Below are 26,646 nucleotides of genomic sequence, written 5' to 3'. Positions count from 1 at the left end.
AAGAAACATACGAGAGTGAGGAGCTGGCAACAATTCAATGCCACTCATCAACAAAGCAAACTCGTCCCCAACACCGGCCTCTGATTGGCCGCCGGCGTCCTTCAGCCCCTGAAAGCAGCTGCGAGTGATTAAAGAGACAACGACCACGATGACGTCACTTCTCCGTTTTTTATTTGAATGGAGTGAAAACATCGACATAAATGAGGCCGCGCGTACAGGAAGTCAACGAAAACAAAAGAAAACAAAAAAAAAGAAGAAAAGAAAAAGTTTCTGTACATTCTGTGATATGTTCAAAGACCCAGACAGAAGTCAGAAATGACAGACTCCACCCACTTCCCCCCCACGAAAGAAACCAATCATTACATCAAACCAACCAGGGTTCTTCCCCCTCCTCCTCCTCCTCCTCCTCCTCCTCCTCCTCCTCCTCATCATCATCAGGTTAAAGGACGATTCCTCTTTGGTGAAACCGACTGATCGTGAACGCACCAGGAAACACGGAGGACACACCCAAGGACAGTGGACGTGACCGCGATTTCTTTTTCACGCCGACTCAAATTCAACGCGATCAAACAACGATTTTTCGTTTGATTATCGGGAGACGTTCAGACGGCGAGAGGAGCCGACGGCGGGCTAAATCTGATCTGGATTCGTGATTGACGCGAGTCAAATCAAATTCAACAAGAATAAACAACACATTTTTTGTCGATTATTGGGAAGAAACAAGTGCTGGTACTTTAATTTGTCTCGACTGGAGACGTTCAGACTGTAGGAGGAGCCCGAGGACAGCGGGTAATCAGAGTAAATCTGATCTGGATTCGTGATTGACATGGACTGGATTCATTTAAACACAGACTCAATATCAACACGAATAAAAAAAAAATATTTTTGTCGATTATTGGGACGAAACAAGTGCTGGGACTTTAATTTGTCTCGACTGGAGACGTTCAGACTGTGGGAGGAGCCTGAGGACAGAGGGTAATCTGTATCAGTAAATCTGATCTGGATTCGTGATTGACGTGAAAGGGGTTTTCACGCTCTCTGATGGCGTCCGAATACAGAACAAGAGTCAAATTTTAACACCATCTCTGTCGATTAACAAGTGCTGGACTTTAGTTTGTCTCGACTGGAGACGTTCAGACTCGCGTAAAAGACCAGGAAACACTGAGGACGCACGGTAATCTGAGTAAATCTGATCTGGATTCGTGATTGACGTGACCAGGATTCAACTCTCTCTCCCTCCGATGGCGTCCGAATACAGAGCAAAAGTCAAATTTAACGCGATTAAACCAACGTTTTTTTGTTGACTATGGCGACGAAACAAGTGCTGGGACGTTCAGTGAGGAGTGTTTTCGCGGTCAGTCGCAGCGAGGAGAGCGGATACGGAGCCTGAACAGACAGGAAGTGTGCGCCGTACTCTGTTTGCTAATACATAATCCCTTTCCCTTTATAATCTGATTAATAATAATAATAATAACAATAATCAACAAATCGCCGCCCTCGCTCACCGCCGCCGCGCCTTGTGGATGTTTCTCTGGTGAGTTCACTGACACGTACAAAAAAAACGGGGAAAAAAAAGTCAACTCGTGGAAGTTGAGCTTCCTGCTCTTCCAACCAAACCCTAACTCCTCCCCCTCCTCCTCCTCCTCCTCCGCTCTGATCTTTACGTCTAAATCTATGTTTGTAAAAAGAAAAAAACAAAAGAAAGAAAAAGAAATCACATTGAAAAGATGGAACAAGTCAAATGTACAGATTTAACGTCGTCAATACTCTCATTCACACTGTCATTGGCATAAGAAAGGACGTGTCTGTGTGTGTGTGTGTGTGTCTAAGTGTGTGTAAATATGTGTGTGTTTCAGTGAGCGTCGCTTCCTCTTTCTCAAAAAACAAACAAAAACAAAAAACAGGCGTCTGATGTGAAACGGATCCGTGTGCGACGAGATTCAGATCCTGTTCAGTCTGATCGATGATTTTCTTTCTCTTTTTTTTTTTTTTTTTTTTTTTTTTAAATCGATGAGGAAATAAATTAACGGCGACGAGTCGCTCCGACCGAACGGCATCTTCTCCTGCTCTTAAAGGAGAGACGAGGGAGGAAGAGGAAGAGGAGGAGGAAGAGGAAGGAAGAGGAGAAGAAGGAAGAGGAGAAGAAGGAAGAGGAGGAGAGAAGGGAAGTAAAGAGGGGAGGAGCTTCTAGGCCTGTGCGTTGGTGCCGTTCTTGTCGGGGGGTCCGGTGCTGGCCGGCAGGTTGTTGAGGGAGGGGGCGGAGTCTTGCTGCTTGCTGTCGCGGCGCGGCGGCATCCGCTCGTTGATGCGGTCGAGGCCTCGAGCTTCTTCGAAGCTCTGGATCTTGTGCTGGGGTTTGAAACCTTGAATCGCTGCGAGGAGAGAGAGAGAGGGAGGGGTTAATTAGAGCAAGACAACACACACACACACACACACACACACACACACACAGAGCAGAGTTCAAAGGTCAAACCGTAACGTTTGACTACAATGAAAAATCTGTACATTTTTCATTTTCAGTCACGTGTGAAGAGACGAGAAAAAAGTTTAAATACAAGTTAAAAAGTGCAAATATAAGAATATAATACATATAAATTAAAGTAATTCAAAATATACATTAAAAAGTTGAACATTTAAGTTCAAAATTGGTGATAAAATTGTGTAAAAATATGAAAAATTAAAAAAAAAATTTTTTTTTAATGTGTACCATAATTAATGTTAAAAAAAAAAAAACTATTCAAACATTAAAACATGGATAATATGGAAAAATAAATTTAAACTCATAAGCAAAAGTGACATAAAAATTAAAATAAACTAAATCAGGAATAATTTAAGACTGAGTTAGAAGTAAAAAATAGGACTAAAATTTTAAATAAGCTGCAAATTGCGGAAAAAAACCCCCAAAAAATTAATAAAAAAATAAATAATTTTTTTAATTTGAATATAAATAACAAAAAACTTGTAAATAACAGGTTTGAAAAATAGTAAATGTCACTTTTCTTGTCGCGTTTCTCTGATTTCTGTTCCTGATAAAGTGACGCTGAGCGCGTTTGACCTTTGACCCTGCTCTACTGTCACTACTGCTGAGCACTGAGCTCTGATTGGTCGAGAGGAGGAAGGAGGAAACTTACTTTGACCACGGGCAGAGGAAGAGGACGGCATGCGGACAAAGAGACAGCGTTTGATTAAAACGATTGATTATCGATCGACAGAGGAAACAACAATACTGTTAAAATATGCAAATGGACAAACTGGAGACAGACACAGAGACGTAAACACAGACGTAAACACAGACACAGACACAGACACAGAGACGGTGTCGTACCTCGAGCCTCCTCTGCCTCTACGGTGGCTGTGTAAGCGCGATTTGATAGAGTCATGCCCAAAACCAATGGAGAGAGAGAGAGAGAGAGAGAGAGAGAGAGAGTGGCATTCAGTCAGTCAGTTAACATGTCAATCATCATACAACAGACCCCGCCCACATCCACAGAGACACAGGTTAGACAGTCACATGACACACGAAAATTCATCATCATCATCAGCATCATCTTCATCAGAGCAGTGATCACATGTTCAGGTTAAATGTCACTTATTTAGAAAAACAACGTACGTTATACCCGAATACGAGTTTTAACGCAAGTGCTGCTAAAGACCTAGTACGTGATATCTGAACGCATTTAAGACCTATTAGTGTGAACTATTTTAACACACGTACGACATAATAAATAACACTTTTACACATATAAAGTACATTTTGTAAAATTTTAACACATATAAAGCCTAACATTCCATGTGTTTACACATTTTTGACATATTTTGTACTAGGATTAAAAAATGTAACCCTTTTTTTTATACACTTAAGACGTGATGTGTAACATTTCAACACATTTAAGGCGTAGTTCACAACATTTTAACACATTTTCGAACCTGTTGCGTAATAACCTGTCACATACTTTACTCACTGTATGACCTAATTTGTCTTATTTTAACATTTAAGACCTGTTTTGTAATAATTATTAACTTATTAACAACTCTTATGACATATTTAGATTTTTTTTCCTTGTACCAAATTAACGTTTCAATGCAGTCATAATCTAATTTGTCACATTGATACGTTCAAGACGTGGTATGTAACAATTCAACGTATTTAAGGCGCAGTTTGCAACATTCTTTACAACACTTTATGACGAGCACAACATATTTCAGTGCTTTTAAGACCTAATTTGTCATATTTTAACACATTTAAATCATACTACGAAGACATTTAAACCTTGTACATAATAACGTTTCATGTATTAAAATGCTCCTGCTAACGTTACGCTAATGTCAGTGTGTTGTAACGGTTGAATATTTGTGCACTAAATATTATTATAGTTTAATATAATAACCTGTTTGAAAATAACATCCAAGATTTTAATCTCCAGATCATTACTGTTACGTACGAGTGATTCAGAAATGAAACTGTGCTAAATGTTAGCGAAAACTTGACGTTTCATTCTCCTTTTTAATTAAACACATGTAAACAGACAGATAATATTAGCAGATGCTTTTGAGTGTGTGAGTGTGTGTGTGTGTGTGTGTGTGTGTGTGTGTGTGTGTGTGTGTGTGTGTGTGTGTGTGTGTGTGTGTGTGTGTGTGTGTGTGTGTGTGTGTGTGTGTGTGTGTGTTGCGTTCAGGGACGTTAGTCTCTCGGCGCGAGTGCAGGCACAGGAAGTTAGCGTCGGCTCGACTCTCGCGTTAGCGTTCGCTGGGGAACGACACTCACCGCTTTGCAGAGTTTGTCGACCTCCGGACAAAACTCCCAGAGGCAGCGTTCCTGTCGGGGTCAAACCCTTCAGCTGTAAGACACACTCATTCTCCTCTCTGTCAAAACACAGAAACACACACAAACTGTTTGTTAGCATCATCATCATCATCATTTTGAATATTTCTTTCCCTGGTGTTCCTCAAGGCTCAACCCTTGGCCCGCTGTGTTTTCTTTCACACAAGCTCCTGAATCTTTTCCTTCTATGCAGATGATACAGAGATGTTTTCTAGAAATTCCCTGGATCAAACTCCATCTTTAAAGCCGACGTCAGGGATTTATTTGAGTTAAATTGGTGTTAATTCGCTCTATATTGTTTGTTCACTGACAGGTAAATTTATGAGAAACTTGCCTTGGAGCCAAAATTGAAACTTGGTTAGAAGTAGAACGACAGTAGAATGTGGACCAAAAGTAAACACTAATTAAGATGCAAGCTAGTCCCGTGTTACTTAACCAAATATTTGTATTAGCACTTTTGTGTTGTTTTACACTTAATTTTACAGTCTGTTAGAGGTAACTTGGTTTTAAACATTCAGAAGCTGAATTAAACAACAAAGAAACGATGCCACATTTTCATCATTATTGTTATTATTTAATGTGTATATATATATATATATATATATATATATACATACATTTACTTTTATAAAAAACAAGTTAGGAGGGCCAGGTGGAACCATTTGGTGGACCAACTTTGGCCCACGGGCCCCACTTTGAGCAGCCCTGCTATAGATACTTACTGCTATATGTAATTCTCTAATTTAATATGCGATAAAATGGTGGTTATAGTATATTTTAACTATTTTAATTTAGCATAATAAGCTAACGTGAAATAACCTTGTGCTTCAGCCTTAAACTTGTTTTATTTTTTATTTATTTTGTTGTTGTTGTTGTTGTATTTTACTTCCGTTTTTATTTTATTTTATTGTCTTTATATATGGACAAAAATAAAAATCAGTAAGTGAAAAGTCAGTAAAAGCGTTTCACAGCCAATAATTCACGTAATAATCGACTTCAAACGCACAGCGTCGGCGTCACTGATGTGGAGATAAAGATCGGCTGAAGGGCGTCACACACTGTGGAGCGTGAAGAAATAGAAAAATAGCAGAACTAATGAAAACAAACAAACACACAGACAAATCAGTGTTAGAGGAAGCGTCGACGCCGTGTCACTGGGTTTGAAAACAGCACAGAGGGTTTTTCTTCTTCTTCTGGTTTTTTTTTTTTTTTATTGCGATCAGCGGTCGTCGTCATTGTCGTTAACGCCCGTGACACACTTTCACGGGATTAAAGGAGGCCGAGTGTAAATCAAGGAAAAAAGTCATTAACCTTAAACTAAAGTGGAGCGACAGCTTCCGTCTGATAACCTTCATTTAAAAATCAAGATTTTAAATTCTTTCTCCTCCTTTTTTTTCTTTTCACTTGGTGAAAAGACACCGACGACCTGAGGAAGAAGAAGAAAAAAAACACACACACACACACACACACACACACACACACACACACACACACACACACACACACACACACACACACACACACACACACACACACACACACACACACACACACACACACACACACACCTGAGCACAGAGAAGACGCGCGCCATCTTTCCAATCGCACGGATTTTATTCCTGATCACCTCCTTCCTGACAGCAGGAGTACCACCTGGAAAACAACAACAAACAGCAGTCAACAAACATGACAACAACACAGTGACACCTATGTGTTTATTTTAGTGCTGGGCGGTTAACGGTGACGTACGCTAACGCGCGGCGTGTTTCCATGACGACTGACGCCGAAAAAGACGAGTGCGACGTCGTGTTTGCGTGCCGCGCAACTGGAGTCCAAGCACCGTTTAAGAGTTAGCTCTGTTAGCTGCATTAGCTCAGTTAGCTGCGTTATCCGTGACGTCTTCTTCAGCGTTAGCTCCGTTAGCTGCATTAGCACCGTTAGCTGCATTAGCTCCGTGTAGCGCGCCTACAGTTGAACTGGAGCGGTCCGTTTTATGAAACGAAAAGAGCAGCGCTACAAATAACTAGCGTGTGCCGCCATTTTTAAACTCTAGCGTTACTTTAGAGACTCATTTCAACAAATCGGGAGTCACGTTAACATGACGTGGTGCAAATTTTTTTCCGGTCAGTCGTCATGGAAACGCGTCATGCGCTAACGTACATTAGCGTTGACGTCATTAACGTTCCTAGGACCAGTTTGTTTAGTTATCTTGTGTATATGTATATATATATATATATATACACATATATACACATATATATGTATATATATATATAAACGTTAATTTCTACATTTAATTAGTTTCACAAACCTCTATCTCATAACTTTTTTGCTTCTTTGTTAAATTCAGCTGCCGTTGCTTTAGCCCCTGTTCGCGTATTATTTCGAATTATTCGTGTATCAACTGTCAAAACGTCGATAAAGCTAACAAAAGCCCCTTTTCCACCAGTGGTCCCAGCTCATAAACCTCGGCACGACATGGTATAGGTCGGTTTTTCCACTACAAACATAGCACCTACTCGACGTGGGCGGAGTCATCACGGCCCCGCTGCATGAAACGGCCGCGACTTTGTTTTACACACGACACAAATGCGTTCACACGTTCATAAATGGTCTAATATCGGAGTGATATCGGTATCTGTAGATCCTAGAGTTTGTGAGTAACCGAGTGACTCTCCTTTTAAAACGGAAACATCCAAACGCGCGTCGTCCTCTCACCTTCACACGTGTCGTCTCCCTCTGACATCAGCTCGTCGTCAGAGCAGATGTTTAACACGTTCACCAGCATCTCAGTCACTGTGAGAGAAACACACACACACACACACACACACAACTGTTCAATTTACAACGTTAACACATTAACAACATCTGAAGAAGACGTCACGGATAAATAATTAGCACGTTTTTAACTGGAACACACACACACACACACACACACACACACACTGTGACGTGCTGGGAAACTCCATCTCTGTGGAGCGTTTGTGTTCTAAAACGTTCTTTCTTTATTTCTGCTCTGGATTTTGGCCAAAGTTTAAACACTAATTAAACACAAAGAGCGTCGAGTTTGCGTTTCGACCGACAGTGTTGACAAAGTGTCAGCGTGTTCGAGGGCATCATTAAACACGTAAGTAAACTTGTTCAGTCGGTTTAACGCAAATATGATACTCGACTAAATAAATACACGTCGAACAAACATTTACGATACTTAGAACGATAATTAGACTGCAAAGAGGAACTAATTACATCCAGAATGAAGTTCGTCGCCAACTATTTTGATAATCGTTTAAGCAGTTTTAACGATTTAAACCAGCTCAAAACCAGCGCTTTTTTTGCTCCATCATTCAAACTGAATTATTGTTTGGTTTGTGGATGAAACAAAAAATTTCAGAACGTCATTTCAAGGTTTTTTCAAAAATTTCTGATGTTTCATGTATAAAAAAAACCCGGAATCAATTATGAAAACAATAATTGTTAGCATCAGCCTTAATTTATATTAATATTATGAGCTTTAACCATCAATTTAATATCAATACAGATTAATTTTATCAGATTCCACAAAAGTGGGCAGGGCAGGATTTCACTTAGGGGCGGGGCTAAAATAAATGAACAAAAACAGTGAAATATCACGATATTTTGTAAAACGTAGCGCATATATATATATATCTATATATATTTTTTTTTTTAAACCAACATTCAAATAATTAAACTTTTTGTAAATTAGGATAAAAGAAATTAAATAAATTGACATTTCAGTCCACTAGATGGTGCCAGAAGCTCAGTCACACCGACTATAGCAGTTGTGCGAGTATAATATCGCAATTGTCGTGATAATATCGCATCGTGGCGACTCTGGTGATTCTCTATCCGACTTTTATTTGTAAATAAATGCTTTTTTTTGTGTGCGTGTTGTGTTGAACACTAGGGGGCGGAGTCTGTTAACTGCAGATACAAAACAGAAGAAAACCCTGGGGAACAATTTTAACAGATTCCACAAAAATGGGCGGAGGCAGCATTTCATTTTGAGGGCGGGGTTAAAAAAAACCTTAACATTGAAATTTTGCAATATTTTGCGAAACGTAGCGTATCATTTTTTTTTAAACAGATGTTACCAATAATTAAACTTTTTGATGAAATAAATTGACATTTCAGTCCACTAGATGGTGCCAAAATCTCACTCGCACGACGATTATCGCAAATTATCGTGATAATATGGCATTGCAGTGACCCCGACTTTTATTTGTAAATAAATGTTTTTGTGTTATGTTGTGTTGTAACACTAGGGGGCGGAGTCAGGTAACTGCAGACACAAAACGGAAAAAAAAACTCTGGGGGAGAAAAAACTTTTTTTTTTTCAGAACAGGAGTTGGTTTAAAGGTCAAAGCAAAAACTGATGTGGGGGGTTTTAATTATATTTGTCACACACTCACACACACAACAAACACACACAGACACACACACACACAACTCTCTGACCTTTCTCTCCGACGAAGGGCAGGGACCAGGTGAAGACGTCCATGAAGTTGGGCAGCCAGTAGGGGTGAGGTGAGCAGTTAAACTGTCGGATGTTCATCACATTATTCTCATACTTGAGCACCGCCGCTGAGGACAACACACACACACACACACACACACACACACACATTAACATCTCTTCATCATTCACTTCCTCCCCGCAGTTGCTAAGGGCTTCAAGGTTTCCCCAGCCTGTTGCCATGGTTTCTTACCGCGGCTGCTCTTACCTTTGTTATTGTACACGTCCAGATAGTTAGGAGCTGAAAAGATGGTGATTAAAGACGGGAAACCTGTCGTCTGACTCTTCCTGTACATTCGATATCTGCGAGATGTGAGAGACGAGACGGCGGTGAGTTTTTAAAAACACGTGTGAGACATCGACACGCATCGATCCATCGGGGACCGGCCGCCGTTTACGATACGAGATGCGATTAAAAACGGTGGTTGACGTTTGGACTCACCCGGCGTCCTGGGCCTCGTGTGCTCGTATTACAGACAGCAGGTTGTTGTTCATCAGGAAGTCGCACACTGCTTGATAACTGCGACACACACACACACACACACACAAACAAATGTACTGTCATAAATCAGATAAGTAAACAAATAACGTGGCGTATCTGCGGATTCCTGCAAACCGCCGTCTCTACCGTGGAAACAGAGTTCAGAGCGTTGTGTTGCCGTGGCGATAAAGAAGGCCACGGAAAGTGGAGTAAAAACGTGAGCGAGTAACATCGGCGCTAAATTTAGGGATTAATTAGGGTCAAGGATGATGATTTTTTTTTATTTTTTTTGATTATCTGATCCTCACAGAGCTGCGAATTCACTCCAGAACATTTATTCATGAAATATGACACGTGAAGAATTAACAACACCAGCTCAGTCACAGTGTTTCCTGACGACACAGACATAGTGAGGAAAAGACATAGTTTATTCGTTTATTCTACATAATAAACTGAACTAGTTTCACAAAAATCTGCATCCGAGTGATTTTAGAAGTTTAACCGTTTAAAGGTACGCACCAAGAAATAAGCAAAGGAATTTTTTTTTGTTATTATTATTATTTCTTTGCATTTCTTATTATTTTATTTACTTATAATAACAATAATGACAATATATATAGATATATATATAACTATATATATATCTATATATAGACGGTTGAGACGTCTGTTCAAAATAAACCTGGTTTGCAGGTTGACATTAAACGTTTTCAATGAGATATAGTGACTTAAAGTGTGGTCGACCAAATCGTTGATTAGAACCTTAAAGGGTTAAAAACACTCGAAATGTAATAATATTTAAAAAGTAAAACCTCACGTGTAAAAGAATATGAGAGACTTTTACTGCAAAAGAAACAAAAGACTCTTATTTTGTAAACCGATACACCACAGCATGCGGAATTACACATTTTTGAAGATGTATATTAGTGTTTTAAACAGTCACTTTGCTCTTTGAACGTTTATTAACATTGGTTAACAATAGATGTTACAGTTGTTTTGGTGTCAAACTCGATAATAAAGATCATTTATTTCCGTTCATTTTTATTCTAATTATTGCCTTGATCAGTTTGAGTGTTTTTTTTCAGTAAATACAACAAGATCTTTGAGTTTTCCGCCTCTTAAATTATTAAAAACCGATTCATTTTAGTTAGATGACAAAACAGGACATTTGAGAGCATCATTATTTCATGTTTTGGTGAACGCCAATCCACATTTTATGACTTTTTATGGACCAAACAACTACTTTTAATTGATTATGACAATAATCATTAGTTACAGCCCAAGCCTATATAGCCTATAGAAGCAGAAAAGCGAGTTTTAATTGCACTAGTATGAGAAATAAAGTCTTATATAGTGATAAAGTTGACATATCTGCTTTAATCTCAACGACACTCTCTCCATTTTGCTGCATCTGTATATGTATATATGAACTTCCTGTTTGGAGTGTGTGTTTGTCGGCGCGTGACACAAACTGACTCGTAGTCGTGGTGTTAAACCAGCTGTGAAGAATAAACCACTAACAGATGTGTGTCACAAGTGAATTAATAAAGGCATTATAGGTCTGTTGTGCAGGATAAAGAGGCTTTTGAGCAGCAGCAGCAGCAGCTTTCACCTCCGTGACCTCCGTGTGGCGCCGACGCGGCACATTCAGCACGGACGTGAAGACAGAGCGGAGAATGCTAATATTTGTTTTCATTATCTGCGCGACAGCGGATTTAAACGGCACTCATTTATCCACAGATAAGCCTTTGTTTAAAGAAGCTCCGAACAGATTATGGCGGGAGAGCGAGAGGCTCTTTGTTTCTCGCGCTCCCGACGGTTCACGTTCAGCCGAGGGTGTCGTACCTGTAGAAGTAAGAGCAGCCTCTCACGCTGTTGTGGCAGAAATGTTCCTGGGTCTTTTCCGAGCCGTAGTCCTCGCCCGGGTCCGACCACAGGAGGTCGCACATGGGCCCGAACGCGGGGGGCTCCTTAAACCGGTCGAGCTGCACAAGAGACACAATTCACACCAGTCACAAACACTGAAAATGAAAAATTACAACCTCTACCTGACAACAGTGGGAAACTGATAATGACACTCATCTGCAGCTTTTTTATTTTTTTTTAATCTAATCAATAATCTTTGAATTTAGCCGTTTTTTCCCCCAGAAAATGCCAACATTCAGTTTAGTGTGAACGCCGAGTCACCATCTGATTTCCTGTTCTTTATTAGTGTGAATGCTGAGTCATCATCTACACTATTGTTTTCCTGTTCTTTCTTAGTGTGAACAACGATTCTTTATTTTAAAAAAAATGGATGAGTCATCATCCACACCTTTATTTTCCCATTCTTCATTAGTGTAAATGCTGAGTCAGCATCCACAGTAATGTTTTCTTGTTTTTTGATTCGTGTGAATGCAGAGTCAGCATCCACACTATTGTTTTCCCATGCTTTATTAGTGTGAATGCTGAGTAAGCATCCACACTAATGTTTTCTTGTTTTTTTTTATTAGTGTGAATGCTCAGTCTGCATCCACACTATTATTTTCTTACTTTTTGATTGGTGTGAATGCAGAGTCAGCATCCACACTATTGTTTTCCCATGCTTTATTAGTGTGAATGCTGAGTCAGCATCCACACTAATGTTTTCTTGTTTTTTTTTATTAGTGTGAATGCTCAGTCTGCATCCACACTATTATTTTCTTGCTTTTTGATTGGTGTGAATGCAGAGTCAGCATCCGCACTATTGTTTTCCCATGCTTTATTAGTGTGAATGCCGAGTTAGCATCCACACTAATGTTTTCCTAATCTATATTAGTGTGAATGCTGAGTCAGCATCCACACTAATGTTTTCTTGTTTTTTTTATTAGTGTGAATGCTCAGTCTGCATCCACACTATTGTTTTCTTGTTTTTTTTTTATTAGTGTGAATGCTCAGTCTGCATCCACACTATTGTTTTACTGTTCTTTCTCAATGTGAACACTGATTCTTAATAAAAAAAATAAAAATAATGCAGAGTCAGTATCCACACCTTCATTTTCCCATTCTTCATTAGTGTAAATGCCGAGTCAGAATCCACACTAATGTTTTCTTGTTTTTTTTATTAGTGTGAATGCTCAGTCTGCATCCACACTATTATTTTCTTACTTTTTGATTGGTGTGAATGCAGAGTCAGCATCCACACTATTGTTTTCCCATGCTTTATTAGTGTGAATGCTGAGTCAGCATCCACACTAATGTTTTCTTGTTTTTTTTTATTAGTGTGAATGCTCAGTCTGCATCCACACTATTATTTTCTTGCTTTTTGATTGGTGTGAATGCAGAGTCAGCATCCGCACTATTGTTTTCCCATGCTTTATTAGTGTGAATGCCGAGTTAGCATCCACACTAATGTTTTCCTAATCTATATTAGTGTGAATGCTGAGTCAGCATCCACACTAATGTTTTCTTGTTTTTTTTATTAGTGTGAATGCTCAGTCTGCATCCACACTATTGTTTTCTTGTTTTTTTTTTATTAGTGTGAATGCTCAGTCTGCATCCACACTATTGTTTTACTGTTCTTTCTCAATGTGAACACTGATTCTTAATAAAAAAAATAAAAATAATGCAGAGTCAGTATCCACACCTTCATTTTCCCATTCTTCATTAGTGTAAATGCCGAGTCAGAATCCACACTAATGTTTTCTTGTTTTTTTTATTCTTGTGAATGCTGAATCATCATCCACACTAATGTTTTCCTGTTCTTTATAAGTTTGAATGCTGCGTCAGGATCCACACTAGCGTTTTCATTATCTTAGTTAGTGTGAACCCTTGAATTATAATCCACACTATTAAGAAACAACAACATGAAAACAATAGTGTGGACGATTACTCAGCGTTCACACCAAGTTCACACCGAGTCAGAATCCACGCTATTGCTTTCCCGTTCTTTTACTCACTTGTTTTTGAACAGTTGTTCTCATGTTCTTTGCTAGTGTGAACGCCAAAATCAAGCTACTAAGCATTCACACTAGCATTTTCATGCTACCAATCAAACTAAGAAAATCATCCGGTGGATGACAGAATTAACCGTTAGCTGCAGAGCTGAAAACCTACTGCAACTGACCAACTACCCGAACGACTGTCAGTCACGTAAACCAAAGAGGTTCAGACTAAGTCAGACTAGCGTCGGTTACCTTCCGAATGTCGTCCAGGCAGGTGATTTCAGGGCTCAGGCCTCCGTGTACGCACAGGAACTGCTGGTTGAGCAGCGCAGCCAGAGGGAGGCAGTCAAACGCCTCCATACAGGCGTCATACACCTGCTCAGAGTACTTTATTTTACCTGCAACACACACACACACAAGTATTCCATTAACGTTTGCCTATGGTGGAGGCGTTGAAAGTAAAAAAAAAAAAAAATGTGGAGGTGGCACCGTGGACTTACACTCCTGTTTGAAGGTGAAATACTCTGTGAGGTGTCGGCACTCGTGGTTCCCTCTGAGGAGGAAGAGGGTGTTGGGATGGTTGATCTTCAGAGCCCAGAGGTACAGGACACACTGTGACACACACACACACACACACACACACAGGAGGAGGTCAAACCTTCTGTCGACTATGATCAAACAAACTTCTCTTGTCTTCACCGCGTTCTAAGAATCAACCTTGGAAAATAACGGATGCCCGGGGCCACATGTGATTCATCCTCTCATCAATAGAAGCGCATGAATCACCTCTGCCTGATTAAAAAAAAAAAAAAAAAAAAAAAAAAGGCTGATCTCAGTCAGACCTTCATCTGAAGGTCCCTGTCCTCGACCGATCTCACAGAAAGGTCAATTCCCGCTGAGAATTCAAAGTAGGTTCTTCTTAAAGTCAAGGACAGATCGTCAAACGGCTGAATTTCAAGGATGTTACATCACTGAGCGCTGCTGGAATATGTAGGAGGTTTTTTTTTATGACTTCTCCACTGGAACACGGATAACTCAGAGGAGACGTCACTCCGACTTCCAACGTAAACGGAACACACCGTCATTCTCGGAAAACGCTAAATTAACCTGCAATGGCCGCAATTAGCTAACTTTGCTTATTACAGGGTAGTAACACACCTTGGTTTGACATCACATTCAAGGACTTTCCAGGTCCATTTATATTCTGTATCTGGACATGTGATTGTCCTTGGGATCTTGGTCAAAGTCAGTCTTTGTAATTTGTCTTTGGTGAGTGAGACTGAGATCTTTTTGAATTTTTCATTTCCCAGGCATCACGTTGTCGTTTGCTCGCTCTTGCTCAACTTCACTCGCTCATTGTTCTGCGCGGAATCTCACGTAAACCGGCAGAGACGGGGAGAGACAGAGTGGACACAACACATGCTAGTAAATACATCACAAAATTGAAGCACTTTCAAGGACCCATTTCTATGTACATGACATTATTTTTTCAAAATTCACAAACTTTCAAGGACTTCAAGGACCCGATACAACCCTGTCATTAGCATAAACGACAGACAATATGCATAAAAATTGCATAAATTCAATAAAAACAAACGTTTCGCACACTGTGCAGTTTCTCTTGTGTTCCGTGTTGGTCATTGGTCAACAATTGACACAGTCACACACACTTGCCCGCCTATTGTATCGCATACTTTCCAACTACATTAGTAAATAGTCTTGACTCGTCTTTGTAGACACCGACGTCTAAGGATCCTCGACTTCTTTACCAGCGTCACAAAGTCACTGAACCAGCTATGCTAAAGGATATGCTAATGCAGGAACTAGGAGAGGGAACTACAGAGAGACTCTCGATTTCCTGAAGAGACATGCCCCGTCGCCGTGGCAACTGTACAGAACAGTGTGTGTGTGTGTGTGTAGCAGAATGAAATGTCCAGAACTGATCCCAAACCAGGAACTACGACGACGACGACAACAGTAGCCAACACAAACGAGTCACACTCATTCTTTCCCGTTGACTGTTCCTGGAAATGGGACACGGCCCAAGTCTGGAGGCAAGGTGCGAGGCGTGTGTGTGCACGTATGCTCCGTGTGTGTGTGTGTGTGTGTGTGTGTGTGTGTGTGCGTGTGTGTGTGTGTGAGGGCGGGGGTGCTGAGAGTCGCGGGAGACAGGAGCCGACACGACGGCCGTTCCAACAGTTTGACACACACACACAAACAAACGCGAGACCGAGGGCGGAGCCTACCTCGATGCTGAAGTAGCCTCGGTCCACGTAGTCCCCGAGGAACAAGTAGCGGGTGGTGCTGGGAGACCCGCCCACCTCGAAGAGCTTCATCAGGTCAAAGAACTGGCCGTGGACGTCGCCACACACTGGACACACACACACACACACACACACACAAAAGTCTATGTCAAAACAAAACACTACCTGTGCTCAGCTGTGCTAACATAGTTGCACAAGGGTTTTACGCCATTAGCAAACACAATGTACCATTAGAACAAATAGGCCTCTATACACCTATGTACATATTCCATTAAAAACCAGACGTTTGCAGCTAGAATAGTCGTTTACCACATTAACGATGTATATAGTGAATTTCTGATTCTTTTAACGTTATATTCATTGAAGAAAAAGTGCTTTTCCCTACAAAAATAAGGACATTTCTTTAGAACGGTAGTGCACCTGTGATGGGCGCCTCCACTTCCAGCATGCATTTCTCCTGGCGCAGGATGGCGGCGCCCTCGTTGATGATCCGCAGAGCCGACTCCTCCTCCAGCCGACCCTCCTTCACCAGGTGAGCCTTCAGTATCTCCACGCTGGGCCGTCCATCCACGTACAGGTCCTTGACCGTCAGGCGAGTCCCGGGAGGGTATGGCACCGCTGCGAGGGACAGAAGAAGGAAAAAACAAAACACTTTTGATGAAAAAAAAACGCTGCATCTAAAAACCTTGAGGTTCACTTTGACTAAGTGATTATGTAATCGAGCACGAGGAAGATGGAACCGAAAACTAGCTATTTTGGCAGGAAGCTGCGAGGCTTCGACGCTGCCAGGCAACTCAGCTCTTCATCAGCTGTATTCATAAGACGTGACGACGGCGGCTATTAGCTGTTGTGTCCGAGAGAACAGAACAGAACAGTCGGGGACAATTTTGCCAGATCACCAAAGATCCAGAGAGACGGCAGAGGTGGATCACTGCCATAAAACCATAAAAACACATTCTGTGTCAGCAAGAAATCCACAGGAAACGGATTATGTGCCTGATTTCATACGCTTTTATTACAAATTCTAGGAATTCTACACCAAGATAAAGTTGGTCAGGGGGTTAAAGAGGTCAGTGAAGTGGGAGAGTGGACGCACAAACTGACACGTCCCACTAACTCCTTCTGTTTGCTCTCTTATCAAAGCTCCGCCCTCAAAACACACACAAAAAAAACAAAAAAACATGCACGGCCTGAAGCACAGTGACAGTTTTGTTGATACTGGCAAATATTAAACATTATCATAACGAACCGTACAGAGAGGCGGGGTCAGTGATTGACAGGTTCACCCGCCATTCGAACGGTTTGATCCGAAAGACACGATTACATCAAATTTCTGTCGTTTTTTGCCTCTAAAATGAGATTAAAAAGTTGTTGTTTTGAAACAAACAACATTCTACAGCTGCAGAGTTTTTACACGCAACTTCAGATAAGTCCTTCAACTCGTGTGTGTGTGTGTGTGTGTGTGTGTGTGTGTGTGTGATACTTGTCTCTGAAGGACAACATGTTGAAACTGGCAGCGCACACACACACACACATTCATGCAGCTATCCTTTTAAGGACTCTGCACTGAGTAGAACCAAAGTATTTTATCCCTATAATTCACATTAACTTAACCACGGTTCAAATCTTAGCCGTTCTGCCTCATTAGGACCAGGTTTTTGGTCTCCATGAGGACTAGTTTTTATGCCAGAAAAGAAGGTCCTAAAGAGGCAACAAATACAACAACAACACACACACACACAGAGAGAGAGTGTGAGATAAGGCTGCAGCAGCTCCACTCATTCATTATCACTTTTATGCATCTAGTTTGTCAACATAAAGAGCACACGTGTTTATTTTAGACATTTGCATCGCTGTGTGTGTGTGTGTGTGTGTGTGTGTGTGTGTGTGTGTGTGTGTGTGTGTGTGTGTGTGTGTGTGTGTGTGTGTGTGTGTGTGTGTGTGTGTGTGTGTGTGTGTGTGTGTGTGTGACACACAGGGACACAGAGACATGTCTTAATCTCTGTCCCCTGCTTTAGTCAGTGTGACACTATGTTCAGCCAGTCTCAGCTCACGACGAAAAACCACAGGTGTGAAAAGGAGGTGCCACAGGAAGTGGTATTCAAATAATCAGTGAGAGAGACGCAGCGTTCCTGCCAGAGGGTATAACACACACACACACACACACACACACACACACACACACACATTTAGAAACTCTGAGCAACCTAAAAAGAAAAAGGTGTTATACACACGGATGTTTTACAACTTCACCTTGAACGAGACAGACGTGGACACCGAATGGGGCCCAGGGCAGAGCTCCATCATGGGGCCCACAACTGATTGGTTATCTTTTACGAAAGTCTAATAAATAAATAAATAAACATATTTTTCTGTCTGTGTGTGTGAAACCCGTTCCTAATGAGGCAGAACCTCATTTTATTACTGAGGAAGTGGCTAAGTTTCGGACTAGGATTTGAATTGTGGTTATGTTAATGGTTAAAGTTAGCTAGGTGTTAGCTAGTTATGGTTAACATTGTCCCAATAAATGGAAGTCAATTCAGTCTCCTCAGGAAAAGTCAGTTTTAATGATTTGCAGCCATTCAGGAAGGAGGCACCAGGTGAGGTCAAAGGTCACACCCAATTCCACCGTGTCCGTTTGCGAGGTAGCGGGAAGTGGATCCATTCCTATGGCAACCGCTGTGAAATTAGCGGCTATGTTCACCGGAACAATTAAGCGGTCGATTTCACACACGGCGACAGGAAGTCAATTAGATACGAGAGATTTTTTTACCAGTTCAGTTATAAGTCTATGTCAAAACAAAACGTACGCTAACCGTGCTCAGCTGTGCTAACATAGCTGCACAAGGGTTTCCTAATCATCCATTAGCTTTTCTAACGCCATTAGCAAACACAACGTACCATTAGAACGAATAGGCCTCGATACACCTATGTACATATTCCATTAAAAACCAGACGCTGCAGCAAGAATAGTCGATACAGGAGATTTTAAACACGTTACTTTGCCGCACAAACCAGTTGTAATGACGCGCGTGCGCGGTTAGCTGAAAATGCCACTCGTCCAGCTGAGCTGAACCGTGGGACATGTTGCCTCCTCTCTCTGCTCACGCCGCTGCACACAGCTGGAGTTGAGAAATGTTTAACTTTCCAAAGTGGCAGCGCGAGCACCTGCCAATTTAATCACGTTATGTAAATACTCCTGCAGCGGTGCTAGCAAAATCAGATCACTTGTATGCGTTTAGGCTCGAACCGTACAGGATGCGCATGGAGTCCTGGGACATGGATGTTTACACCCGATGCTGGCATGCGTTTGCACGGCTAAACATGGTTTCTGTACAGTACTTTTTTTGTGTGTGTGTGTGTGTGTTTCCATTAGGAACAGTACCAAAATAACCAGCAGCCCCTGCCGTGACATTTGTTGGCACTCACGACAGTCAGCCGACGAGGCGACAGAAAAACGTCACTTTCTTGTGACGGGTGTTTGTTCGACGCCCGCAGTCTTTTCCTCGCACAGAGTTTGACGTCTTGTTGAGACAAACGGACACAAACTGAGCAGGAAAAGACAGTTTGGTGAAATACAGTACGGTTTGGAACGGTAGAACCCTGCGTCAGGCTGGCGTTTCACCTGAGAACAGTACCTTTTTATTTGCCTGATAGTAGCGAGATACGTAGCGCGACCTCGTACTAGCATGACGTCAACAAACGCGGCCGTACCATTACTCTTGTACCGCAAGTAAAGTGTTCCCGAGAAAATGGAATGGTTGGGGCCAGTGAGTTTGGTACTATTCCTACTGGAAACACAAAAAGATACGTACCGTTCCCCTCGGTGGAAACATGGCTACGCTCGTGTGAGTGGTTTACGATGAGCAGGCCTCACGATTGGTGCTCTGAGGTCAGCAGAGCGGTGTCTGTCGCGGCTAACTATGTAGCGAGAGTTGCTAACGCGGTGACAGTGATGTAATCTTCGCCATTTCTGCCAACGTTGGGTGCAACAAGAAACTTTGGTCATGGCGATAACAACCTTAGCGTAGCATTTGAGCTAAAACATGGTTTGATTAGCTAGCACCTAGCATGTTTCCAGTGGCCGACGGCTTGTAAAAGTTGAGTATTTCACAACTTCTGCCACGTGCAACGCGAAGCAAAAGACCCAGAATGCAGTTCAGCAACATGTGACGCCACCGCATTCAAAGTGACAGAGCAGTGTTTGAGCTGAGGCCTTCTCCGCCTTGTGTGTGTGTGCGTGTGTGTGTGTGTGTGTGTGTGCGTGTGTGTGTGAGAGAGAGAGTGCAGTGTAAACACAGTGTTAGTGACCTTCAAACAAACAGTTGTACAGCTACAGCATGTGTGACCCGCTCTGTGGCCACATGTCTGCGGCGATGTCAACTAATGAGGTCACAGAAATTGTTGCGACACAGACACAGACACACACACACACACACACACAAAGCTCATTTAGAATTTTTAAAAATACACTGCTAAATAAAGGAGGAGGCTGTGGGCGAACCATCTGTAAACACACTGTGAAAAACACCTGTAACACGGACACGACACAACGCTGAGGAACCTGAACTGAGACTACAAAATAGTTGTGTTGGATTCATCTAGGAATTAATATATAGAATTTAAAATATCTATATTTGGGAATTACTTAACCTACATTAACATAAGTATTATTGCCTTGACAATTAGACGTTTTTTGGCCCAACCTTTTGTAGATTTCCTTGTAGCAGTGTTGATTGTTAGCTAGGTCGGAAAAGTGACATTTACGCTGAAAGGATGCAAATTAGTAGAACAGCCAATAGGAGGCCAAGATCTGTCTGAAGTGAATTATGACGGGTCAAAGCCTGTCACTGGATAGTTTTCTTCAAATCTGAAAACAAGTATTGATCAAAACCCCAAAATATATATATATAAGTGTTGCATACCCCAGCTTTAATTACTTCAGCTCTGACTGTGAACTGAACGTAATGGATCCCGTTTGATTCTTTTGACCCAAAGTCTTGTAAATTGATTGATCGATCATAACAATTTGAGCGGCACGAGTCTGTGAAAACAACCATTTATGCAAGATTTCAATCAAAAAGACAAAAACAGTGCTTGTGAAGCGGAAGTTCAAGTACTTCGCGTAGATGTGGAATAACGGTGAGGAACGTGTTGTGTGTCCACGATCATTTCGGCACAAGGAAAGACAATAACATCCAGTTGTTAGATTTCAGAATACACTTAACTACATTTTCACATTGTGCATTATAAGCTTTTAAAGCACTGTGACAGTGTCTCCATTAAGCCGAAATCTAGAGTAATCCAGTTAATTGGCCCAAATGTCATAATCTGTCGTTTTGCTGCCAAATTAAATGATATGCACACAAATACACACTAAATCAATACATTTCTCTATTGAGTTTTGCAGAAAGTGCTAAGAATAAGTCACTGATTGTATAGTTTCTCAGTGGTGAACAGAATATGAATTATTAATCCCTGGTATTTAAGATTAATAATTATTTTCAATGAAGGAAAACGTGTTACAGCACGTAACACACACACACACACACACACACACTGCAGCGTCTCTGTTTCCTAACCTGCTCAACTCATTATCATCACAGCTATGTGTTAAGGTGTGTGTGTGTTAATAATAAAAACGTTACGTAGCTACGTTAACATCCATATTCCACATAAACCACATACATTTCCCCCCAAATGAAGGAGCCCAGACTCCGGCCCGCTGGACTGACTCGTCCCCGGACTCTGAGCTTCGTACGTGGGCAAACAGCAACGCTGGCTGTCAGTGGCTCCGGGTAACAGCTAACAGCTACAGCGCTAACTAATTAGCGGTAGACGATGAACCTGTGGCGGGTAAAGGTGGCAGTGAAGCGCCACGACCCACCGGAGGGCTCCACGTCAAAAATCAAACCTCACTAAATGAAGTGTCACCCGGGGCTGGGTCGTCCTCCAGCGGCCGGTGAGCTGCTCGCGTTTAGCAACTAACTAGCTCCGTTAACTTCCTGCAGCAGGAAAAGAAAAGAGAGGAAAAAACAAACCCCAAAAAACACAAGAACGCACCTTTAATGGGTCTCTCGACGGTGGAGAGTTTGTTCTGCTCCTTCGCTGACATTCTGCGTCCCGCTGCGCTGCGATTAATTCAATCGATCCCAAATAAACTTGATCGATTCCGGACTAACTAGCTAGCTAGCTGGTCTGAGCTAGCCGCGCTAGCTAGTTGAGTTCGAGCGGCGGCAGCACTGCTTCGATCCGCAAACAGGACAGCCGAGCCGAGCCGAGCCGGGCCGGGGCTGGACCTAAACCTAGCGGGGGAAGGGAGAAGGAGGAGGGACAATCTTCAACCAGCGGGGTTAAATCTCCGCGGTGCCGTGATGCCAAGACGCTGTCAGAGCACGGACAGTCCAGGAAACGGCCCGGGCACAGCCGATCACAGGCTGCGGGAGCACCGAGCAGGGCGGCGGGTCATATCCCAACTTTAGCCCTCTACTGTCGGACGAGCCGCATCTGTTACAGGCCGCTGGGCTGGGTTTTTTTCTCTCTCCCTCCGTGATCCGATGTGTCGTCCAAACCCTCTGTCGGATTACAATAATCCGCCGCAAGCGGATTTCCTACAACATGTCCCGACGCGGGGGGGTGTGGGTAGTGTAGTATTAATGTGGTGTTAATGCGATGCGTTCACGGCCCGCCGAGCCCCGGAAAACACACAGTTCGTATGCTGCGTTTTCATAAAATCTCCGAATTACTGAAATATTAAAGCTCAACTCTATAACGCGAGTAGAATATATACGTATTTGTTGTATTGAAAACAAGTTGTGCCGTTTTTAATGGTACACGGTAGTCCAGCGAGGAACCTATGGTGCGTTCACGGTCTGCAAAACCCGGGAAACCAACAGTGAACAGTGATGATGTCTCAATTACTAAATAATAAAATCAGTATTTAGCAGTGCTTTTCTTTCACTACAATGAAGCCGAACTTTAGGGTAAAGTCAGATGATTGATAATATTTCCACAGTTTGTCGTTTGTTAATAAATAATTTGATCTGCACGAGAACACAAATTAAATCAATAGTTTTTTCATTGGAGTTTGGCAGAAGGTGTGGCACAGGGTCTGCTGAGAATTAAAAAAAAAACAAAAAAAAACGTAATTACCCGAGTTCAATAAAACTGATCATCTATTTTCTCTCTGGTAATTGGATTATAAATTATTGATCACCCATATTTCATAATCATCAAGATTTTCTACCACTGAACGCCACACAGAGCAGATACGAATGATTGTGGCGCCCCCTTGTGGACACTGATAAAAACCCATTTATTTGGTGGTTTGACAGTAGAAATAATGGATTTTAATTATTAACTAAAAACATCATTTATGGACCTCAGAATGAAGCAGAAACATCTGGAATCTTAGATTAAAGGCAGTTAAAAGAGTTTCAGGAGTGGAATATTTCTGCATTGTTGTCGTTGCGTTAACACAACAAATAAAGCAAACCGTGAAGAATTTCAAAAATGGTGCTGGAGAGGTTATGGTTCACTTAATGAGCTAAACGTGTTGACACTTGGAAGGGAGGAATGTGGGAGGGTCAGAAGAAGAAAATGTTAAACAATAGCGAGGATGCTGACTCACTTCTCATCGTATTTCAGAATGGAAGACGACAGCGGACTAAAACTTTTTAAAAAAAGCTGGAAAAACAGCAAATAATGATGGTTTTAACGGTTAAAGTTTGTGTTGGTGAGTGTGAATGGATGATGTCATCACGTGACCTCTCCGTGACCTCTCCACAGTGACCCTCTGTAAATAGAAACTTCTGTAAAAGGTTTTATCATCATCATCATCCTCCTCCTCATCATCATCATCAGTGGTCGTAGCAGTTGTTTCTGCGCGGCCTCGAGAGAACCAGGGTTTTACCACACATTCTGACCATGTAAGGGGAAATGTACATGAGGGCAGAGGGTCCCTGAACGCACCGCTCCATTAAGACCATCATCACATCCTCATCATCGTCACAGCTGCTCTGCTCTGCTTAAATATGAAGCCGTCGCCGCCGCCGATGAAGAATCATCAGAGAGGAGAAGACGAGCACACATGGTACGTACTCGCCTGTTATTTCCGAGAAACTTTGTTTAAGCCTTCATTCTTTTTTGTTTTAATTTCAAATTTTGCACACCTGCGATTTCAAAAGTTTAAGAAGAAAGCTGAAACAAGATTTGTCTTTGAATCTATTTAAAAAATGACTTAAGGGTGAAAAAGCTGTTTCTAAAATAAAATACTTTATATCATACATGTATGTAGTTGTAATACATTTAATATACTGTACAATTAGTGTAATAATGGTTTTCATATTGACTTTTTAAAGTAAAATGCCATAATTATGAATGATATAGTACATATAATCACATATGCAGATGATATACATGTATTAAAATGATTTTTAAATGATGATAAACTACAAATATTTTACAGAATACTGTTTTTTTGTTACATATCCTCATACATTATAGATAAAATATGGAGTATTTTCTTTTGTCTGGTTTGATTTGAGCATTGTATTTTGACCAGTGTAAGTCATACGCATGTATTTATCAAACATATGCATTAATAACGTTTGTTCAGGCGAGCAGAAAGACTAAGAAGAAGGAGGGCGGAGCCAAACGGGCTCAGAGAGCCTCGTCCAACGTCTTCTCCATGTTCGAGCAAACTCAGATCCAAGAGTTTAAAGAGGTGACGTCATCAGGTTCATTCAAAAGTTCAAAATTAAAAAAAATGATTATTATTTATTTATTTATTTTTAAATCTCATGTCATCATTTCCGTTTCAGGCATTCACTCTGATCGACCAGAACCGGGATGGATTTATTGATAAGGAGGATCTGAAGGACACGTACGCCTCTCTGGGTTTGTAGCTACGGCAACGCGACAAACGGCAACAGTTTTAAAGGCGCCATATGTAAGAATGTGGCCAAAAAACGGTTACTACACTCAGCGTCAAAATACCGAGGTCTTTACCGAGGTTTTTAGTTTTCTGACGTAACTGGCAACCACCGTGGTTGCTCGGGCAGCTGAGACTCTACTGACCGCAATGATTGGTAGGCGGCGGTAGGTGGCGCCACATGCTAAAAACATGATTTGCAGTCTGCAAAATATTGTAAATACTGTACTGTTGTTGTTGGTGAGTTCAGTTTGTTATATGAACATTATTCCTGAGCCTCTGTGACATATTAGGAGGATTTTACGGCTTTAGTTTCTTTAGATTTATTACATAATTCAATGTTTCTCAGGTAAACTCAATGTGCTTGACAACGAGCTGGAGGACATGCTGAAAGAAGCCAGCGGTCCCATCAACTTCACCATGTTCCTGACTCTGTTTGGAGGGAAACTGCACGGTGAGAATGACGCCGCCACAACAACATTGAACGCATCGTCCAACTCTGAGGTTTAACTGACAAAAGGTCAAAGGTCAACATCGACGATCACTCCCCCCCCCGTGTTTATCCTGTGTTTTCAGGCACCGACCCTGAGGAAACCATTTTAAATGCTTTCAAAATGTTCGACCCCGACGCCAAAGGCTTCATTCACAAAGACGAGTAAGTCTCCGTCGTCAATAACGTCTCACATTAGGGTCAACGCGTCTCTCAGATTATCTATTTTTTGCTTCAGATTACAGAATCTACTGACGACACAAGCGGACAAGTTTTCACCCGAGGAGGTAAACAAACGCGTCTCCTTTGTCAGATTCTATAAAGTTAGATTATAAATAGTATAAAAAAACTTGTTTTGTGGTCTCAGGTGAAGCAGATGTTCCAGTCGTCGGACATCGACGTGACCGGAAACCTGGACTACAAATCTCTGTGTTACATCATCACACACGGCGAACAGCAGGAGGAATAAACGCGTCGACGACGATGCTAACGTTAGCGTTTGATAAACGTTCTCAACTAACAATTGACAGAAACTCTGATCTGGATTGTACCACTTTATTAATTTAGATTGACGCACGTGTCATGTACTCAATGTCTTAATAAAAACATTATCTACTTTGTTCATCTTCTCCAGAGAATTCATTTCTGAAAAAGAACTCACAGCTAACTCTCTGAGCTAACAGCTAACTCTCTGAGCTAACAGCTAACTTTGAGCAACGATCTGAATTCATGGTTAACTGATCAAACAGCCAATGATTCGGCTCTCTGAGCTAATTTGCTTTAGCTAAAAGCTAATGTTGCTAACTAATGGTTACCTAATGAACGTCTTCTCCCTGAGCTAACAGCTGAATCTGCTACCTGAGCTAACCACTGACGCCGTGTCCTGAGTCAATACTGCTATCTAAGCTAACACCCATGCCCCTGAGTTAACAACTAACTTCTGTTCTCTGAGCTAACGACTAACTCTGAGCTTAGAGCTGTATATGCCCTCTGATTTAACAGCTAACTGATCAACTTTGCTTTCTTACGCCACCTGCTGACACGTCACACTGAGCTACAAGCTCTTCAAGCCGAGCTAATGGTTAACTTAAGACTGCCTACACCCTGAGCTAACAGCTAACTGCTTTCTGGGGCTCACACGTGACTGTGAACATAAGCTAACCCTGCTATCTAAGCTAACAGCTAACTCTGCGCCCAGGCCCCCTGAGCTAACAGCTAACC

General features: G+C 41.6%; 2 protein-coding genes across 3 annotated transcripts; one reads left to right on the top strand and one right to left on the bottom strand.

Moving 5' to 3' along the window:
* Positions 1-1,967: 1,967 nt before the first annotated feature.
* Positions 1,968-22,573, bottom strand: ppp3ccb (protein phosphatase 3, catalytic subunit, gamma isozyme, b). Of its 2 annotated transcripts, none has more exons than XM_083886893.1 (14): positions 22,067-22,573; positions 16,424-16,621; positions 15,986-16,110; positions 14,240-14,351; positions 13,992-14,137; positions 11,683-11,822; positions 9,799-9,876; positions 9,565-9,659; positions 9,299-9,424; positions 7,541-7,618; positions 6,391-6,475; positions 4,766-4,863; positions 3,326-3,352; positions 1,968-2,372 (listed from the first exon to the last, which is right to left on the bottom strand). In XM_083886893.1, the coding sequence occupies exons 1-14, from the start codon at positions 22,116-22,118 to the stop codon at positions 2,188-2,190; spliced, it is 1,545 nt and encodes a 514-aa protein (XP_083743019.1). In that variant the 5' UTR covers positions 22,119-22,573; the 3' UTR covers positions 1,968-2,187. The 2 variants fall into 2 exon arrangements, with proteins under 2 accessions (XP_083743019.1, XP_083743020.1); XM_083886894.1 differs by having other exon boundaries at positions 1,968-2,363.
* Positions 22,574-24,623: 2,050 nt separating this feature from the next.
* LOC310932856 (myosin light chain 5-like) lies at positions 24,624-25,894 on the top strand (the record flags this gene model as incomplete). Its single annotated transcript, XM_083896231.1, has 6 exons — positions 24,624-24,728; positions 24,826-24,901; positions 25,285-25,389; positions 25,512-25,590; positions 25,664-25,712; positions 25,793-25,894. Exons 1-6 carry the CDS (start codon positions 24,693-24,695, stop codon positions 25,892-25,894), a joined length of 447 nt encoding a protein of 148 aa, XP_083752357.1. The 5' UTR covers positions 24,624-24,692.
* Positions 25,895-26,646: the final 752 nt, after the last annotated feature.

This window comes from Microchirus variegatus, assembly GCF_963457635.1.
Source record: "Microchirus variegatus genome assembly, chromosome: 1".
In the NCBI taxonomy this organism is placed as follows: Eukaryota; Metazoa; Chordata; class Actinopteri; order Pleuronectiformes; family Soleidae; genus Microchirus; species Microchirus variegatus.
The sequence above is the reverse complement of the archived record's forward strand: the minus strand, read 5'-3'. Positions and strand labels throughout refer to the sequence as shown.